Source organism: Vidua chalybeata, chromosome 28, assembly GCF_026979565.1.
Source record: "Vidua chalybeata isolate OUT-0048 chromosome 28, bVidCha1 merged haplotype, whole genome shotgun sequence".
NCBI classification, from domain to species: Eukaryota; Metazoa; Chordata; class Aves; order Passeriformes; family Viduidae; genus Vidua; species Vidua chalybeata.
Window position 1 is genome coordinate 3,199,994 of NC_071557.1, and position 20,667 is coordinate 3,220,660.

Genomic DNA, 20,667 nt, shown 5'->3' on the forward strand with positions numbered 1-20,667 from the left:
ACCCACCACTTTCCCCCTCTCCCCCTTCGCCAGTGCCAGCATCTCCCGGTGCTGATGCGCACACCGGGCCCGCGGCCCCCCCGGCCCCCCCCGGCCGCCCACGGTCCCCATGGCAACAGCAGCGCCAGCCGCCCGCCGCCCACCTGCGCCCACCCAACCCTCCGGGACGGGGGGACACCCCGCTGTCCCCGGGCCCTGGGGCTACTGCTGGCCTCGAGGGTGGCCTTTGTGCGTCCCCCGCGCCAAAATCCACCCCCGCATTATGCTGCTGACACTGGGGGGCTTCAAGGTGCCCTTGGGGGAAGCAGGGGGGTGATTCTGTCCCGCCCCGACCTCTCCCGGGTGTTTTGCTTAGGGAAGGGTTGGAGTCTGGAAGGGTTGTTTGGGGTGACATTGGTGCGGGAGGAGGGAGCTCAGTATTGGGGGGAATAGGGGAGGATTCCCCGAGGTGGGGAGAATGCAAGGCACGGGTGTGGGGTCTTTGAAAAGGTTATCTGGATATTGGGGCTTTTTAGGGGGAGAATGTGGGATCCGGAGGGGGTGCGGGTTTGGGGTCCTTTTGGGGGGCGTTTGTTAGATTCTTGAGAGGGGTCTGGATGTGAGTCATATTGCGGGGAGTGTGGATGTGAGTCTGGATTTGGGGTCCTTGGGGGATCCGTGAGAGGGAGTCTGGACACAGGGCTATTTAGCAGGGGAAGACTCCCGGAAAGGGCGTCTGGATATGGGGCCTTTAGGGGTGGGGGCTTGGTATCCCACTCCCGGGGGTAATTTGGGATAAAGGGGTCCCTGGGCTGGGGGGTCTGGTTATGGGGCCCTTGTGGAGACAAGGGGGATCCCCCCGGCGTGCGGGGGCAGGTCCGAGGTGGGGGTGCCCCGCGGAGGGGGCTGGGGGGGATCCCAGGCGGGGGGGGCGGCGGGGGCTGTCCCGGGCTGGAGCCTCCCCCGGCCCGGCGCCTCCCCCCGCCCCCCCGCGCCGGGCGGAGCCGGAGCCGAGCGGAGCCGGTGCCGGGGCGGCTCATTGCGGCGCGGCGCGGCGGCAGCATGGCCACCACCGTGCCCTGCACCCGTTTCACCGACGAGTACCAGCTCTACGAGGAGATCGGCAAGTAAGGGCGGCGGCACTGGCCCCGGCTCCGGCTCCGGCCCTGGCCCCGGCCGCGGGGCGCGGCGGGGGCGGGAGGCGCTGCCCGGGGCTCGGGAAGCCGCTCGGTGCAGACGTGACGCATCCCCCCCCTGCTCCCCCCCCCCCCCGGGATGGGACACCCGGACTGGTCCCCCCCGCCCCCCCCCCCCCGGGACCAGCCCCCCCCCAGCCCACCCCCCCGGGACCGGCCCTGCCCAGCTCCCCCCCCCCCCCCCCCCCTCGCCCGGTACTGCCCTCCCCCCGGTATTGGCCCTGCCCCCCCCCTAATGGCCCCCACCCCTTATACCGCCCCCCTCCTGGGGCCTTCCAGCCCTCCTCGGTAGCCCGGACCCCTCAGCTCCTCTGGGCCCCCCCTCCCCATAACCCCCCCCTTCCCCGGTCCCTGCAGCCCCCTTGTTCCCCATCCTTATGGACCCTCACCTTTAGGCTCCCCTGATCTGTCCTCATCCCCCCAGCCCTGGTCACCCCAGACCCCTCCTCCATCCCTCCAGACCCCCTGCAGTCCCCAATCTCCTGTCCCTAGAGACCCCCCACTCAGTCCTTACAGCTGCCCTTGACCTATGGACACTCCATCCTTACAGACCCCCCAATTCCTCCTCACCCCCCCCCCCCCAGTTTTCACAGATTGCCCCAGCACTCCTAATCCTGCCCCTGCTCCTGCAGACCCCCTCAGTCCTTAAAGCCCCCTTGCCCCCATTCTCACAGACCCCTCATCCCCACAGACCCCCCCACCCTTACAGACCTCCCAGCCCCCCATGTTCCCTGGTCCTTATAGATCCCCATCCCTACAGATCCCCTCCAAAGCTCCTACAAACCCCCCCCCCCTCCAGTCCTTATAGCCCCCCCCGGTCCCTTCCAAATCCCCCACCCTCCTCAATCCCCCCTCCCTACTCCTTACAGCCCCCCTGTAGACACCCCCCATTTTCCAGACCATCCTTGAATATTTATAGGCACCTGCTCCATTTAGATCTCCTCCCTTTTCAGGACCCCCTTTGCCCCTCACCCTGATGGATTTCCCCATCCCTCCAGCCCCTCCATTTCCATAGACCCCCCCCCCCCCCCCCCCCCCCCCCCCCCCCGCACCCATCCCTCTCCCCTCTGGTCCTTTTAGACCCATACTCCCCCCATCCCCTATTAGACCCTTTTGGGTCTTATATAACTCCCCAGATCCACTCCCCCTTCGGGTCCTGACAGACTCCAGCCCTCCTGGGCCCCCCGGGCCTTAAAGACTCCCAGGTCCCCTCTGCTGCCCTGAATCCTTCCGTGCCCCCCAGCTGTGCCCCCCGCATCACGACCCCCTCGGGTGGGTGTTGTGGGGAGCTGAAGAGGAGCTGTTTCTGGGGGGGTTTATTTGCCCCCAAGGCCATGGGGGTTGCAGTTTTCCCCCCCCATCCATGGGCAGGGATTGGCTGGGAGTAAAATGAGGGGAGTGGGGAGGGGGTCAGACCTTTTGTGGGGGGGGCTGCACCACCACCTCCCTAGATTGGGGGAACATTCTGCAGGGGTGGCGGTAGTCCCTTTGGGGGTACCAGTAGGGGGAACATGGTGCCAATCGGGGGCTGTTCTCTCGGTCTGCCCAAAATCCAGCCCATCCTGGTTGCCATGGCAACGTGGTCCTGTTTCCCCCTTCCCATCTCTGTGTAGCCTGCCAGCCATCGCGCATGTGTCCTCCCCTCACCGGGGTGGGGGGGGATATTGCTCTCACCGGGGGCAAACTGAGGCATGCCTTGCGCCATGACATTGTGCCCCCGCTCAGGGACTGGCACCCACCATGTCCCCTGTCCTAGGGGCCACGTGGGGAAGGGAGGGGTCAGGGCCCTAGGAACCCCCACTTTTCCCCTGGTGGTGAGAGGGTCCCCACTGTTTTGGCCAGCACGGGGCCCTCGGTGCCTGGGGACATGGGGTGGTGGCAGGAGATAGCCAGGCCCTGCACCCTGTCCAGGGCACACGTCCCACATGGCACCCTCTCTATGGCAGGACTGGGGTGGTGCTGGTCTCAGCCACGTCCCCAGCCTGTTTTGGGGATCTCCTCTGTGTGCCCTGACGCAGCCTTGACCCACCCAGCAAGGAAGGGGCCTGTCGGGCAGGGGACAGCCAGGGGACGTGCAGGGACATGGGTCCTGGAAGGGGGACAGGAGCTGATGGCACTTGAAGGGGCTGCCGGTGCTTCTGCCTTGCATGGGCACGACCCTGCTGTCCTCATCTCTGTCCCTGTCCCTGGGGCGTTGGTGGCTGCCAGCTCCCCATACTCAGAGCTGGGTCCTGTGCCCCCTGCCACCACCACCACTGTCACCGCCACTACCATCATCACCATCACCGCCACCATGGCCACTGCTGCCATCCGGGCCACCCACTGTTCCCATGGCAACTAGCTGCCGGTGCTGGATCCTTCCTGCGACCCCCCCCTCCCGCGATGGTGCATGGCACCGAGCCCCCCCTCCACCCTCCTTCCCCCAGCCACCCCTCGTGCCCCCTCAGCACACCCCCGGCCCCAGCGTGCCAGGGCCCTCCCTGCCCGCCCCCGTGTCAGGGTTCACCCCCTGCTGCTGAGTCACTGTGGGTGCAGCCCCCTGACCTGGTGTGCTGAGTCATGGGTGGGAGCCGCCCCCACGCACCCCCCAGGTGCTCTGGGGCGTGCTGAGCCTGTCCCTCCCCAGGGGAGCTTTCTCGGTCGTCCGGCGCTGCGTCAAGCTCTGCACTGGCCATGAGTACGCTGCTAAGATCATCAACACCAAAAAGCTCTCAGCCAGAGGTAGGACCCCCAGGAACCCTGGGACTCCCCGACACCCCTCTGGCGCCCCAGGGCGCTGCTCCCAGACATGCCTGGTGCCTGGGATAACCCCCGGTGCCCGTGGCACCTCTGACAGCCCACGACAGCCAGGCTACCTGTGGTGCCTGTGACACATGTGACAGCTGTGACCCCAGTGGTGCTGGTGGCACCAGGTGCCAGTGATGGGGAGGGGTGGATGCTCTGGGGGGGGGTCTGGCCCTGTCTGTCCCCATCAATCCCCCTGCTGCCTCCCCCAGGGCTCCTCAGAGCTTCATCTGTCCCTGAGGGGTGTCCTGCAGGTGTAAGCAGATGGGGGGGGAGGGTGTACACACACAGGTGTGAGCCCTATGTGTGCACAGGTGTGTGCAGCGTGTACGTGGGGGGGTGTGTGATGGTGGGTGTGTGCACACATGAGCAGTGGGGGGGTACCTGAGTGTGTGTGCACAGGTGTGTGTGTTCATGGTGTGGCTGTGCACACACTTGTGAGCAGGGGGCACCTGAGTGTGTGTGCACAGGTGTGTGTGTGTGTGTGCCTGGTATGCACGCAGGTGTGAGCAGAGTGTGTGTCAGCAGGGTGTGCACATGTCAACAGTGAATGTGTGCTGGCACATGAGGGTGGGCACTGCTGTGTGTGCACATCTGTGAGCAGAGTGGGTGCCTGTGGGGTGGGGTGTGCTCACAGCTCAGCAGTGGGGGTGTACAGGTGTTTGCAGGTGTGGGACGTGTGGGGGTGTAGATGTTTAGGATGTGCACCTGAATAAGAGGCAGCACAGATTGGCACAGGGTGTGTGTGTGTTCTGTGTGTGCACAGGCGTGTGTCTGTGGCTGTGTGCACATCTGTGCACATGTCTGTGTGCCCTTGACTGCAGACATGTCCAGAGGTGCAGCTGCACACACAGGTACAGGTGTGCACTCCTACAGTGGCTGTTGCAGGCACACACGTGTAGAGTGGCACACACACAGAGCTGCACAGATGTGCACACCTGCACACACCTGCACAAGCAGGAACCACCATGCACAGGGGAACAGCTGCACACTCCACATCACACAGAAACAGAGGTACAGTGATGCACATGGGTCCAGCCATACACATGTGGACCCGTGCACACAAGTGCAGCCACGGAGCTGTACGGCTGCACACACAGGTACACACAGGTACAGCCACACTCACGTGTGTGCACAACTGCAGGACACGGATACCCCCACACACCCACCACACCTGCACACCCACACACAGGTACAGCCACAAGTGCTTGCACACATGTGCGCTCCCATCTATACCTGTGCACGGGCATGCACAGCCTCACACACAGGCACACAGGTGAACGTGCGCACCTGTGCGCACCTGCAGCATGTGCACGCCTGCATCCACGTGCACAACCCCCACCCCTGCCCCCAGTGCACACCTGCCCACTCCACAGAGCCACAAGCACTCCCTCATGGGCATCTATGGCTCCTCTTGCTGGGGTTGGGCTGGGGGCAGGTGATGGGGGGTGGAGGGGGCCGGGCAGGTGCCCCCCTGACCGCTGCTCCCCCAGACCACCAGAAGCTGGAGCGCGAGGCGCGGATCTGCCGGCTGCTCAAGCACTCCAACATCGGTGAGTGACTGGGGACACCGGGGGTCTCACCGCTGTAGGCCAGCTTGGGGCCACTCAGGGACACCCTGAGTGACAGACTGGGTGTCCTGCTGGGGGTGTATGGGGTACCAGCCTCTGGGTGCCACCTTTGGGACACTGGATGTGGGTGTGTGGACTGCATGTGTCACAGACACACATGGGTGCCAGACACACATGGGTGCCACGTGTAGTGTCTGGGAGAGGGGGCCAGGGAGTTCGTGGGGGGCTGAGGCTGAGCCTGTCCCTGTCCCCATCTGGTCCCCACAGTGCGGCTCCACGACAGCATCTCCGAGGAGGGGTTTCATTACCTCGTCTTTGACCTGTGAGTGTGGCAGGAGGCTCCCAGAGCTTCGGGAGGGGCTCAGGATCCTGGGGGCTCCCAGGGGTCTCAAGGTGATGTGGTGCTTGGCTGTGTTTCAGGGTGACGGGTGGCGAGCTCTTTGAGGACATCGTGGCGCGGGAGTACTACAGCGAGGCTGATGCCAGGTGAGCCTTCACCCCCCCATGCACCTCCTAAAGCCCTGGACACCCCCAGCCACCTGTGCCCTGCACCCTGGGAGGCCTGCAGGGATGGGGCAGCTCCAGCAAGGCAGGCAGGGGGGCACCCAGTGAGAGGGGGGGTTGCACCCCCTCGGCCCCTGTGTTACTGTGACCCCTCCCCTGGCTCCGTCCTGCTGCTGGGTGGGGTGGGGCCCCCAGGTGGGGTGCCCCCATATTCCACTTCCCACTCCATGCTCCCCCCTCTGCTGCTGAGTCCTGGCACTATCATGACATGTGCTGGGGGGGCTGGTGGCAAGTGGGGGGCCCCAGGGCCCCTCCTGTGCTGTCCCCAACCCCCCAGTGCCCTGTGTGCCGCCGTGTGCCTCTCCCTGTGGTCTCTGGGCTTTCACAACATTGTTTCTCCCCCTCTCTCGTTCCCCCCATCTCCACCCCCCCCGGTCCCTGTCCCCCTTGTGCCCCTCACCTCCTCCATCCATTCTCCCCATCCCTCTGTCCCTCTCGTCTCCCATCACACGTTGCTCGGGCTCTGTGCGTGTCCGTGTGTCCATCTGTGTGTCTGTCCGTCCCACTGCTGCCCTCCACTCGCTGCCCCCCCAGCCCCTGCCCTCTGTTTTGCCTCCTACACCCGTCCTTGCCCCCGAAATGCCTCCTATCCTCCCATCCCCCTCTCCTGCCTCTTTCTCCTACCCCTTTACCCCCAACCTGTCCCCACACCCTGACCCTCACTTTTTGCCTCCCACCCCTTTACCTCATCCCACCCGCCAACCTGCTCCTCCATTCCCACCCCCTTTACCTCATCCTGAGCCCCATCCTGCCCCCATCTCCCACCCCCTACCCCTCCATCCTGCACCCCTTCACCCCATCCCGCCCCCCTCCCACACCCTTTGCCCTCTCCTGCCCCCATATCCTGCCCCCTCTCCCACCCCTAACCCTCCATCCTGGCCCCCCGCCCCTGCCCCCCGTTCTGTTTTGCAGTCACTGTGTCCATGAGCTCTTTGCCCGCGTTCCTCCCACCCATCACTTTGCCCCTGAGCAGAGGGAGCCGCAGGTCAGTATCTGGGGGGGGCCGGGGGGGCCATTTCCCCCTCGCTGCCCCCACCCGCCGCTGCCCCCGCTTCCCGGCCCCCCGCTCCGCTCCTCAGGACCCTGCTGTGGGGCTTTCTCCTCACTCTTTTTTCTCCCTGATCCCCATTTTTTGCCCCCCCCCCCCTCACAGGGAGGTTGCCCCCCTGATGCCCCCGCTCCCCCAACTAGGCGGGGCCCCCCTTCACCCCCATTTCAGGCTCTCATCCCCTCGCTCCTTCCCTCTTTCTTTCTTGTCTCGTCTCCATCCGCCCCCCCATCCCCTGTTCCCCCCTTCCCCCGTGAGTCCTGTCTGGGGGATCCCAGTGTCTGGGCGGCAGCAGGGATGGGGGGCTCCCCTGGGGGACGGGGGTGGGCACAAAAGCCCCACTGGGATGACCCCCATGGCTCTGTGCCGAGGTTGGAGCTCACCTGGTGGGTGCTGAGGGGTGACCCCCGGGCAGTGACCACACCCCCCAGGTAGTGACCCCCCCAAGGGATGATCCCACAGGCGTGACCCCCTTGGAGTGACAACCCTGGGGTGATCCCCAAGGGATGACTCCCAGACAGCAATCTGCCCCCGGGGGTGGTGCCCCCCAGGAGGGAGTGACACCCTCAGGGATGACCCCTCCTCAGGCAGTGGCATTCCCATAGGTGTCCCCTAGGCAATGACCCACCCCAGATGGGACCCCACCAGGTGGTGATCCCCCAGGGGTGATGCCCCAAGGCTGACCCCCTGGCAGGGGTATAGAGGGGTTGTCATGCACAGCACCCACAAATCCAAGGTCACCACTTGTTTTTGTCAGCTCCCCTGGGTGCAGTGGGACAGGGGGGGCGGTTTGGAGGTGCAGGTCGTGGACAGGATGTGTGGCAGGTGGGGGAGCAGCGTGCCTCTGACCCCCTCCCATTTGCACGCAGCCACTGCATCCAGCAGATCCTGGAGGCTGTCCTGCACTGTCACCAGATGGGGGTGGTCCACAGGGACCTCAAGGTAAGTGTATTCCCCCAACCCCCACCTGTCCCTCTGCCCCTCTCCCCCTGCCCAGTTCTTGGGGTCCCCACAGCCTGGGGATGGCCCTGGCCTGCTGAGTTCTGGGGAGTCACTGAGATGTTGCTGGGCTTTGGGGATCCCCTCAGATTTGAGCACTCCCATCTGCCTTTCCTGGGGATGCACGTGTCCCCCGTTGTGGCAGAGTTCTGCACTGCTGGGGGGGGCGGGTCTCACTGCACCCCGCCAGCTGCCATTGCCCCAGGGGGAGTGTGAACTGGTGGGGATGGGGGCATGGGTTAGGGTTAGGGGGGTGGGCCTGCTTGGACCTGTGGACCTGCTTGGGGCCACCCAGGGACACCCTGAGTGACAGCCTGGGTGTCCCGCTGGGGATGTATGGGATCCCAGCCTGGGCTTCCTCTGGGTGCCACCTTTGGGACACTGGATGTGAGTGTGTGGGCCAGCTGGAGCTTGGCTGGGGGGTCAGGGCAGGACACAAGAGGATGATGGGTGGGACACAGAGGGATGGTGGGATACAGGGGCATGCTGGGGTGGGGAGATGCTGGGATGAGGCCAGGGAGACACAGACCCTGAGCTGGCCATGGGGCTGTGCCATCCGCACCCTCGGCCATTGGCAGAGGGCACCCACAGCCACAGCCCCACAGCCTAGGGCCAGCTGATGGGCAGGACCTGGTCAATGGCAGCAGTCAAGTCCCTCTACTTGCCACATTCCTCCTCTCTCTCCCCATCTGTGTCTGTGCCTGGTGCTGTCCATGCCTGGTGCTCCCTGTGCCCGCGTAGCCAGAGAACCTGCTCCTGGCCAGCAAGTGCAAAGGGGCAGCAGTGAAGCTGGCAGACTTTGGCCTCGCCATCGAGGTGCAGGGGGATCAGCAGGCCTGGTTCGGTGAGTGCTGTTGCCTCCCCCACAGCCCCAGACCCTGCCCACTGTGTTCTGCTCAGCAGGTCCCTGCGCTGTGTCTGCTCTGTCCCTCCACTCTCCTGAGCCCCTGCACCATTCCTGCTGCATTTGCCCCGTGCCCACCATTCCCTATCCCATTCCCACCATGTCCACACCTCTGTGCCCACAGCATCTTGCCCTGTGCCCACCATATCAACCCCTGCCCAGCACATCCCTGCCCCACACCCATGTCCCAGTGCTGTGTCCTGTCCTTGTCCCCTCCCCTTGTGGCTCCCCCATCTCTCCTCACCCATCTCTCTGTCCCTGTGCCAGGGTTTGCGGGCACACCTGGCTACCTGTCCCCCGAGGTGCTGCGCAAAGAGGCCTATGGCAAACCAGTGGACATCTGGGCGTGCGGTAAGAGCCAGTCCCTGCCCGCTCCCAATCCTGAACCCTGCCCTGATCCCTGCCCAGCCCCTGCCCAATCCCATCCTAATCCCTGCCCCATCACTGCCCAGTCCCATTCTGATCCCATCCCACTCTGGCACTTTTCGAGATCTATTCTAGTCTTATCCCAATCCCATCCTAGTATCACCCTCTTTCCCATCCCATTTCTATGCTGGTCCCAGTTCCTGTTCCAGCTCTGACCCCATCCTGAGGCCATCCCGTGCCATGTGTCCTGGCAGTGCCACACTGTCCCCGTCCATGCCATCCTGGCAGCACAGGGGACAGCCCACGTTGGGAATAATTGCTTTGTCATGAGGTCACTGCAGGGCCGGAGGGAGCCAGGGGTGGTTTGGGGTCCCTGCACTCCCCTAACCCTGCTCTCCCTGGCCCAGGGGTCATCCTGTACATCCTGCTGGTGGGCTACCCGCCGTTCTGGGACGAGGACCAGCACAAACTCTACCAACAAATCAAGGCCGGGGCCTACGATGTAAGTGCCCGGTGCCAGGGCCCCAGGCCCTGCGGCGGCTGGCCCATGACCTCTGGAACCTACCGGGACCTACAGCTGATCTTCAGCAGGCAGAGCCTGGGGGTGGCTTTGGGCCGTGTCTTCGGTGGCTAGCTGGGGATATGCAGGGATGTGGAGTGACACAGATTCCATGGGGCTGCCCCTCCACAGCTGTCACCCCCGTGTCCCTGTGCTCCCCCAGTTCCCTTCACCTGAATGGGACACGGTCACCCCCGAAGCGAAAAACCTCATCAATCAGATGCTGACCATCAACCCCGCCAAGCGCATCACAGCCCACGAGGCCCTCAAGCACCCGTGGGTCTGCGTAAGTGCAGCATGTCCCCCGGTGCACATCATCCCAGCCCAGTGACCACGGCCCCTGGTGCTGACCCCACTGTCCCCCGCAGCAACGTTCGACCGTGGCCTCCATGATGCACAGGCAGGAGACAGTGGAGTGCCTGAAAAAGTTCAATGCCCGGAGGAAGCTCAAGGTGAGGGGGTTGGTGGGGAGGAGCGGGCTGGGGACAGTGCTTATTCTGCCAGCACCACCCTGCCCCTCCATGGGGCCCTCCTGTGGGACCCCTGCCCTGCCCGCTCTGGCAGCACCTGGTACGGCACAGTTCCTACCCCAGCACCCACCAGGGCCTTCCCGTGCCCTTCCTGTGCCACAGTCCCTTCCCGTCGGGTGTTGCAGTCCCACCCTGGCGTGCCTGGTGCTCTGCTGTGGGCTTTGGTCCCGTGCCAGTGACACACAGCATGGCACGGTCCCGCCCTGTCCCTGCCCAGCACCTTGCCCTGGGCCCTGGCCCTGTCCAGCTGCACCCCCAGCCCACACCCTCTATCCCACCGCCTGCTCCCATGGCTCCATCCCGGCCCCTCGTCCTGCAAACCCCTCTCCCAGTTCCCAGTTCCCAGTGCTGTGGGCCTCATCCTGTACCCACCGGTCCCATCTGTCCCCATCCCACCCTGCACCCCCAGGGCCCCATGTCCCTGCCCCGCTCACGCCGCCCCTCCCCGCAGGGTGCCATCCTCACCACCATGCTGGCCACCAGGAACTTCTCAGGTAAGGGGGGGCTCCCACTGGCCGGGGGGGCCGGGGGCCGCAGTCCCCCTTCCATAGCCCCCCCCGGGCCGGTGCCCCCCTCTCTCTATCTCGCTGTCTTTCTCTCTTTCTCCCCTCCCTTCCTTAACCTCCCCCCCACCCATTTTTTCCCCATCGGTGAGGACGGGGCATGTGGTAGCCAAGGTGGGGGCAGGACCCGGCCCCCCCCGCCCCACGCACGCAGCAGCAGGTAGTGCCCGGTCCCCGCGTGTCCCCCCCCGCTCCGGTGGCTGGCGGGGGGGCGACACGGGGAGGGGGACGGACCAGCACCAGCCAGCCCAGGCCTGAGGCCAGGGTGATGGGCACCCCGAGAGCTCTCCCTGGGGGGGGGAAGGTGGGGGTCCCGGCTGCAGCCCCTACCGCCCCCCTAACAGGAGCTCCGCTCCCTCTCTCTCTCTCCCGCGGCCCGCAGTGGGCAGACAGACCACCGCTCCTCCCACCATGTCGGCGGCCGCTGCCGGGGCCCCGCTGGGGCTGGTGGAACAAGGTAGACGCGTCCGCAAAGGGCCCCCCCCCCGGCCCCCCCGGCCCCGCTTGGTCTCTGTGTGTCCCCAGATCCTTCATCCCCACGTCACCCTCTTCTCCCGACCGTCCTTTTCCCTGCCTCCCACTTCCCCAACGGGTTTTTCGGGTGCCCTCCTCGGAAATCGGAGCGCATGCATGGCCCCCCCGGCACTGCCCCCCCTGCCCTGCAGCCTCTCCCAGTCCCCGCTGGCACCGAGCGATGCCACTGTCCCCCTGCCGCCACCCCGCAGCTGGCCCCGGGGCAGGGGTCTCTGCACCAGCCCCCACCCCCAAGGCGGGGCTGCCCCCGCCCTCGGCCCGCGGTTCCGGGGGTGGGGGGGGACACGCTGCTGGCACCCCCAGCTCCACGTCTGGGCCAATACGGGGAGCTGGGGGTATAATTTTAGGGTGTGTCCCCCCACTGCTCCCACCCCTCGTGCACACAGGGGGGGCACAGCGGTGCATGGAAGGGGGGGGGCAAACGGGCTGCATGTCCTGTGTCCCCCCGTGCCCCCCCTGCGTCCCCAGCCCGCATGTATCCCCCCCCCCCCCCCCGCATGTGTCTTCCCCGGCATGTGCCTCCCCACAGCTTCTGAGAGCTGCAGCCAGTGTTTGTGGTGCCGCGAAACACTCGGCGGGTCTTAAACCATCCCCCACACGAAGGGCTACCACTGGCCCCCTTGCCAGGGGTCCCCCTCTCCTGCCCCCCAGTTTGGCTCTGGTTTAAACCCCCACCTCTCAGCGCCCGCCTGCTTTCAGAGGAGGGACCGGGACCCTTGGGGACGCCCTGCTAGGGACTCCTGAGGAGACACAGGTCCATGGGGGAGGGATGTGTGGGTCATCTCCCCCTCCTTTGGTGCTGATGGATGCCACCCTGCTGTCACTGGACTTGTCACCACACATCTCCCCCCAGCTTGTGATGCCAACCGGGGGATGGGTCCCTCAGTGTGGAGGAATGACGAGGATGCTCGAGGTGACACCCCCTGCCCTCCACACCCCCACAACCACTTGTGCCCCACCATGTCCCCACCACCCCCTATTCCCCCACTGGCCAGAGATCGTGGTAGCAGTGACAGATGCTCCTACCCGTGCCCGTCCTTGTCCCCCTCCAGGGAGACAGGGGGGCACAGGCGGCTGTCCCCACCCCCTGTACTCAACTCACATTTTTTATGTTCTTTTTTTATGTTCTTCCCCTTTTCCTCCTCTCCCCCCTCCCCGTTTCTCTCTTGCCCCCCTCCCCACTCCTCTCTCTCGCTTTCCTCTCTGCATTTCTCCAAGGTAAGCCAGCCCTGCCCCCCCACGCGGGGGCCACCAGGATGGGGACCTTCCTCAGGTTGGGGGTACCTCTTTCCCCCAGTCTGAGGACCTACTGAGTCTGGGGACCCTTCCCTCCAGGATGGGGACACCCTGCCTGGATGGGGATCTCCACAGGTTGAGGACATCCCTCCCAGGATGGGGACAGGCCCCCCAAGGTTGGGGAAACCCCTCCCTGGGTGGGGACGCTCTCGTCCCCCAGGATGGGGAACTTCCTGAGGCTGGGGACTCCTCCAGGTGGGGGACACCCTTCCCAGCATGGAGAACCCCCCCAAAATGGGGATTCCCTAGGATGGGGACACCCCACCCAGCATGGGGACCCCCTGTAAGGGAACACCCCCAGCATGGGGACACCCCTCAAAATGGAGACCCCCTTATAATGGGGGCACCCCTCCCTGCATGGGGACCATCCCTCTAAAATGGGGACCTCCCCTGGGATGGAGACACCACCTTCCTCGTGTGTCCCCCCTCTCTGACACTGGGGTGGCAGGTGCTACCAGCACCCGGGGTGGGATCAGGTTGGGTGGCGGGGAAGAGTCTGGGTTTGGGGAACGTGCAGTGTCCCCTGTGCCAGGGGAGCGCTGACACTGTGTCCCCCTGCAGCAGCTAAGAGCTTACTGAACAAGAAGGCGGACGGCGTGAAGGTGAGGGGCCAGAGGGGCCGGGGGGAGGCCAGGGTGGGCTCCTTCCCCCCTGTGCCACTGAGCCCCTTCCATCTCTCCCCTCCAGCCCCAGACCAACAGCACCAAAGGCAGTGCCGGCGTCACCAGCCCCAAGGGGACCCTCCCGCCCACCGCTCTGGTAGGTGCCCCCTAGCCTGCACCCCTGGATCCCCCATGCCATGGGATCCATCCCACCAGCCCATCCCATCCATGGCCGAGCGCGCCCCTGACCGGCTGTTCCTGGGCTCGCTGGGGAGGGGGGTGTCCCAAGGATGGAAGGGGGGGTGCAGGATGTGGGCAGAGGGTGACCCCGCTGGACAGAGCAGGTGGGTGAAGGGTGCAGGCATGTGGACAGCCCCATGTCTCCCTCAGCCATGGGGACAGTGACACGGGTGCAGGACACGGTCATGCAGGTGTCCCACATAGGGACAAGGTAGGTCCAGGACACGGACACAGAGATGTTCCTGCTGTGGGGACAGCAAGGTGGGTGCAGGATAAGGGCGTGAGGGTGTCCTGTGACACAGGGAGCGAGGTGGGTACAGGACATGAGTATGGGGGTGCCCCACCATGGGAACAAGGTGGGTACAGGGTACAGACATAGATGCCCCATAATGGGGACAAGCCACAGGCAGGAGGATCCTGGTGACACAGATGGAGAGGTGGGTGAAGGGCTGGGGGCTGGGGACACCCTGCGATGCCAGTGGCAAGGCAGGTGCAGGTCACAAGGATGGGGCTGCTGACTGTGACTTCACAGGTGAGGTAAGTGCAGGATCCAGACACAGGACTGCCCATCTGGCACAGGGACACGAGTAAAGGCATGGCTGTCTGGAACAGCATGTGCAGGATTTGGGGGTGCTCTGGCAATGCCAACAGCAAGGTAGGTGCAGGATGTGGGTGCGGGTGCCCGTTCTGACCTTTACGGCACAACGGCTGCAGCACAAGGGCAGGGGCATGGTACCATGAGGGCAGGATACAGGCAGGGTGATGCCCAGCTGGCACAGAGCGCTGTGTGCTGGAGAGGGTGTGCCTGGCTGCTCAGTGAGTGCAGGATATGGAGAAAGGGGTGCCCACCCCACATGGTGAGGGTGGGATGCAGGCAGTAGGAAGCTGTGGATGGAGGTGCTCAGGATGTGGGCGCTGAGATGCTCAGGATCCAGACACTGGGACACTTGGGATGCAGGCAGTGGGATAGTTGGGATGCAGGCACAGCAATGGTCTGGGTGCAAGCTGAGGGATGCGCAAGGATATGGGCAATGCTCAGGATGCAGGCCTCAGAATGGTTGGGACTCAGGCACAGGGATGCCCAGGATGCACAGATGCACGGTGAGTGGAGCCCCTGGGCACCGGGATGCAGGACAGGGGCACGGAGCTGGCCCCAGCCCAGCCCATCCTTTTGGCCTCACTGCATCTCTCCCCTGGCTCTGCCCACCTCTTTCCCCCCTTTCTTTCCCCTCCATGTCTGTGAATTAAACCATTTGGCTTTGCTGGACTAATGACTCTCTGCTTCTCTCCCCCCTCTCTATCCCCTTCCCAAATCTGGTCTGGGTCTCTCCTCGCCCCTGTCCACGTGCTGCTCAATCCGTCGTCCCCCCTCGTTGTCCCCTCCGGGCTCTCGCTTCCCCCACCCCCGCCTCTGTCTCTCTCCCTTCTCCTGTAGGAGCCTCAAACTACCGTAATTCATAACCCCGCGGACGGCGCCAAGGTACCGCTGCCCCCGCTTTCCGCCTCCATCCTCCCCCAGCATCAGCCATGGCACGGGGGGGTGACGTGGACAAGGAGCGTGCACGGGGCGCGGTGGCAGCGGGGTCCCCCCGTGGCGTCCAGCATAGTCGGGGTCCTGCCAAGCCCTGGCCAGGCTTGTCCCCCCTCCCCGTCCCCCCCGGGGCCAGCTCTGACCCCCTGTTTGTGTCTCCCCCCCACCGCCGCCGTCCCGCGAGCAGGAGTCCTCCGACAGCACCAACACCACCATTGAGGACGAGGACACCAAAGGTGACGGGCGCAGGGGGCGGCAGGGCTGCGCTGGGATGCACTGGGAGGGGGCTGAGATGCACTGGGGTGGTGCTAGGATGCGTTGGGTTGCACTGGAATGGCACTGGGGTGCACTGGGAGGGTCTTGGAATGCACTGGGATGGATGGTGCTAGGATGGCACCAGTATGCATTGGGGTGCACTGGAATGGTACTGGGATGACCTGGGATGGCTTCAGGATGCACTGGGATGGCACTGTGGTGGACAGTTGTGGAATGCACTAGGATGGCACTAGGATGCATTGGGATGCACTGGGAATGTGCTAGAATGCACTGGGGTGGAGCTGGGATGTGCTGGGATAACACTAAGATGCACTGGGGTGCACTGGGATGGCACTGGCATAGCACCAGAATGCATTTGGTTCACTGGGATGCACTGGAGCAGCACTGAAATACGTCAGGATGGAGCTGGGATGGCACAAGGATGTGTTGGGGTGCACTGGAATGGCACTAGGATACACTGGGACGGTGATGGGATGCACTGGGATGGCACTGGAATGGCACCAGGATGTGTTAGGGTGGCACGAGGTTGCACTGGGAGCGTGCTGGATGGAATGCATTGGAATAGAGCCAGGATGCATTGGCACCAGGATGCACTGGGATGAACTGGGGTGGAACTGGCATGGCACCAAGATGCAGTTGGTGCACTGTGATGTGCTGGGGCAGCAGTGGAATGCACCTGGTGGGATTTGGGATGGCAACAGGATGCACTGTGATGGCACTGGGACATTTCTGGGATGCACTGGGAGAGTGTTCAAACGCACTGGAATTGATCTGGGGTGTGCTAGGCTGGAGCTGGGGTGACACCAGGATTCATTGAGATGGCACCAGGGTGCACTGGGAGCATGCTGGGATGCACTGGGAAGGTACTGGGATGCATTGGGGTGCACTTGGATGGAAATTATATAGATTGGGACATGCTGGAATGGCACTGGAATGGCAACTGGGGTTAATTGAAAAGGCACTGGGATGGCATCAGGATGCACTGCGATGATACTGGGACATGGTGGGATGGTACCAAGAGGTGCTCTGTATAGAATGGATGTACTGGGATGCCCTGGAATCAGTGAGACACAGTACGCTGGCACTGAGATGTAGTGAGAAGTCACTGACACAAACTGAAGTGTGCTGTTACACTCTGTAGTAGTACTGGGTCATACTGGGATGGAAGTGGGCAGTGTTGGAATGCACAGAGGTGGCACTGGGATGCACTGGGAGGGCATAGGAGTGACATTGAGGTGCACTGGGACAAACTGGGATGCAGTGGAGTGGCACTGAGGTGTTTGGAGCACATTAGGGTGACAAAAGAATGAAGTGGGATACAGTAGAATGGTACTAAGATTAATTGAGATGCACTGCAGTGACAGTGGGATGCACTGGATGGAACTGGGGGATACTGGAATGCACTGGACTGGTACTGGGATGCACTGGGAAGCAGTAGAATGGTACTGCAATGCACTGGAATGGTACTGGGATGTATTGGGATGCACTAGAATAACACTGGGACACAGGAGATTGGCACAGAGATGCAGCGAGATATTACTGGGATGCACCAGGGCAAACTGGAGTGTACTGGTATGCTCTAGAATAGCACTGGGAGATACTGGGATGGAACTGGGCTGTGTTGGAATGCACTGAAGTGGCACTGGGATGCACTAGGATGAAACTGAAGTGACGGGGATGGCATCAGGATGAAATGAGTCATTGGGATATAGTGGGATGGGCTACACTGGAAGATACTGAAACACACTCCAATTGCACTGGCATACACTGGAATTCAGCAGCATGATGCTGGGGTGCACTGGGATGGAACTGGGGTGAACTGAGATATATTAGAAGGGCATTGGGACACAGTAGGTTGGCACTGGGTTGCATTGAAATGCAGTAGGATGGCTCTGGAGATGTACTGGTGTAAACTGGGGTATGTTGGGATTCCCTGGAATGGTATTGGAACACTCTGGGATGTGACTGAGATGTAATGGAATGGCGCTGGAATGCAGTAGGATTTAACTGGGGTGTGTTGGAATGCACTGGGCTGGCACTGGAATGCGTCAGAGCACACGAGCAGCTCTGGGATGCACTGGGACTGCGCTGGGATGTATCGGGATGCACTTGCATGGAACTGGGAGGGTACTGGGATGCACTGAAATGGCACTGAGACACAGTGGGATGGCACTGGGAAACACCAGTATGGGACTGGCTGTTTTGGGATGTGCTAGAATGGCAGTAGGATGTACTGGGGCTCGAAGGAGTAGTGCTGGGAGGCAGTGGGAACTACTGGAACATGCTGAGCAGGCACTGGGATGATTGAGCATGCTGGGAGGGCACTGGGACGGACTGGGACATGCAGGGGTGGCACTGAGCTAGCAATGAGATATGCTGAGAGGATTATGCGAATACTGGTGTGGCAGAGCTGTGGGCGTCCTGGAAGCACAGTGGTCCCTATCTGTCCCCAAGGGCCTTCTGTCCCTCAAGGGGTGTCTGTCTGTCCCCATAGTTTCTGTGTCTGTCCTCGAGGTCCCTGTGTCTGTCCCTGTGGTCTGTCTTGTCTGCCCTCATGGTCGGTCTGTCTGTCCCCAAGGTCCCTGTGTTTGTCCCCATGGTCCATCCCCATGGTCTGTCTGTCTGTCCCCAGGGTTTTTTTTGCCCCCCAGGTCTGCCTGTCTGTCCCTGTGTCTGTCCCCATGCCTCCCCTTCATGTCCCATGTCCATCCCAACATCCCGTCCACCCACCCCCACGATGTCACCGGGGGGGCTGGGGCGGTGGCGGTGACAGTGACGTGCCCCCAGCCCGCAAACAGGAGATCATCAAGATCACGGAGCAGCTCATCGAGGCCGTCAACAACGGGGACTTCGAGGCCTACGCGTGAGTGGGGCGGGGCCGGGTGGGGTGGGGCCAGGCGGGGCCAGGCGGGGCCACTCTCACCTGCTGCCTGCAGGAAGATCTGCGACCCGGGGCTCACCTCCTTTGAGCCTGAGGCACTGGGCAACCTGGTGGAGGGGATGGACTTCCACCGCTTCTATTTCGAGAACTGTGAGTACCCGACCTGCCTGTGCCACCTGCCCGTCTTGCCTGCCCTGCCCATCCTCTCCCTGTCCACCCCAACCCCATCCCTCCTGTCTCCTTCACTGTCCCCTCTCTCTTGCCCACTTGCCTGCCCGTTGTGGTCACCTCGCTCGCCTGTCCCCAGCCCTCCCCTGCTGGGCCATCCATCCGCTTGCACTGCCACCACCCCGTCCCCATCCCTGCCCCTTCCTTGCCCATTCTTTGTCCCCATCTCTGCCCCCATCCCTGCCCTTCCCCTGCCCATGCCCGCCCCACTGACCTCGCCGACCCGCAGTGCTCTCCAAGAACAACAAGCCGATCCACACGACCATCCTGAACCCGCACGTGCACGTCATCGGGGAGGACGCGGCTTGCATCGCCTACATCCGCCTCACGCAGTACATCGACGCGCAGGGCCGGCCCCGCACCAGCCAGTCTGAGGAGACCCGCGTGTGGCACCGCCGCGACGGCAAGTGGCAGAACGTCCACTTCCACGGCTCGGGGGCCCCCGTGGCCCCCCTGCAGTGAAGGTGAGGGCGGGTTCGGGGCTCGGGGGGAGCACGAGGAGCCCCGGCTGTGGCTCACCAGGGTGTCCCCACAGAGCTTGCGGTGGCTGTCCTGGTTCCAGCCTGATGGAGACGGCGATGGGAGCCGAGGCGGCAGCCGGAGCTGCAGCCCCCCGAAGCACGCGTCCGCATGCCTGTCCCCCCCTACCCTGGCCCCTGCTCCCCCCCTCCGGTGCCTGTGTTTGCAGAAAACAAAAAGACAAAAAAAAAAAAAAAAAAAAAAAAAAAAAAAAAAAAAAAAAAAAAAAAAAGCCAAAACGATGAAGACCACAAAAAAAAGAAAAAAAAAAACTTAAAAAAAAAAAAAAAAGGGGGAAAACCCACCCCAAACCCACCCACACCCCCAAACCCAACCCAGCTGCTCGGCCACAGGCGAGGGCGCTGGGGGGCTCAGCCCCCCTCCTTGGCCCGTCTCTGCTGGGGGGGAAGGGGGGTCCCGGCCCCCCTCCCGGCTGTGCTCGTGGCGTGTTGCTGTCGCTGGTGGTGGATGTTGTTCTTTGGGCTCCGCTTTGCTCTGTCCTCCCCCAGCCCCTGTACATAGAGAGAGCTATTTATTTTTGAATTCCCACGGGGGTCCCCAGCAACAGGGGGCTGCCAGGGGGTGAGTGAGGTGGGGGGGACACACACAGACTCTCTCCCCTCCACCCCAGTCCAGTGCCTCCCCTGGGAGCGCTGCCTGTGGGGGCCCGAGGCTGATCCTGGGCACTGCTGCACAGGGAACACGGCGGGTGCACCCCGTGTCCCCACCATAGCACCCTGTGTCCCCACCCCAGCAGCCCGTGTCACGGGTGCCAGCAGGGGGGGTGTGGGTGCCACGTCAGGGGGCAGAGGGCAGCTGGGGGGTGTTGGGGCTTGGGGTGGGGGGCTCTGGACGATCCAGCCAGCACTGACACAGCATCGAAAGCACTTTAGACTAAGAGAATGGGTCTCTTAGGGGGCACAGGCTGCTCTGCCGGGGACCCCCAGCACGGGGGCACCAGCAGCATATCCTGCACCCCCCCATGGCCAGCACTCGGGGGGGGCCTGTCACCCCCGGTCCCACCGAGCCCGGGGAGGCACCACTCCACTCCCCACGCAATTCCCCAGGGCATCCCCACCATGCTGAGGGCTGGTTTTGGCTGGGGGGGGGGGGTGGGGAGGGGGCAGGATGGGTGGGGGATATTAATTATTTTTTAATTATTCTGATGATTTCTCTGCATGCCCTTTGCGCGGGAGCAACCCTTGGGCGCTAATGCTGTATGTTGAGGAGCTGAGCTGTTCCTGTCCCATGAATGCTGGTGGATCGTTGCCAAATTTTTCTCCTTCCTCCCCTTTTCTCTCATTCTTTTTCTGTCTCCCCCTCTCCAGCATATCCCCCCCCATTCCCGTCCCCCCAAAAAAAACCCCTTTGTCTTTTCTTTCTGAGCCTTGTAAGTGTAAAAGATGACTCTGATTTTGTTTTTGTCTCGGGAAAACTGCAAATAAATTATGAGGAAAAAACAATTATCATTATAGTAAGAGGTGGACAGGGAAGGCC

At 63.2% G+C, this 20,667-nt stretch overlaps 1 protein-coding gene across 9 annotated transcripts; it reads left to right on the forward strand.

Annotated features, from left to right (window-relative positions):
• Positions 1–972: 972 nt before the first annotated feature.
• Positions 973–20,633, forward strand: CAMK2B (calcium/calmodulin dependent protein kinase II beta). 9 transcript variants are annotated; one of them, XM_053966374.1, is made up of 22 exons: positions 973–1,106; positions 3,802–3,896; positions 5,453–5,512; positions 5,798–5,852; positions 5,951–6,016; positions 8,012–8,084; positions 8,883–8,985; positions 9,313–9,396; positions 9,819–9,913; positions 10,134–10,256; positions 10,339–10,422; positions 10,952–10,994; positions 11,446–11,520; positions 12,451–12,510; positions 13,455–13,495; positions 13,581–13,652; positions 15,171–15,215; positions 15,454–15,502; positions 18,330–18,405; positions 18,479–18,573; positions 18,881–19,115; positions 19,187–20,633. In XM_053966374.1, the coding sequence occupies exons 1-21, from the start codon at positions 1,042–1,044 to the stop codon at positions 19,111–19,113; spliced, it is 1,692 nt and encodes a 563-aa protein (XP_053822349.1). In that variant the 5' UTR covers positions 973–1,041; the 3' UTR covers positions 19,114–19,115; positions 19,187–20,633. The 9 variants fall into 9 exon arrangements, with proteins under 9 accessions (XP_053822349.1, XP_053822350.1, XP_053822351.1 ...); XM_053966375.1 differs by lacking the exon at positions 15,171–15,215; XM_053966376.1 differs by lacking the exon at positions 12,451–12,510.
• Positions 20,634–20,667: the final 34 nt, after the last annotated feature.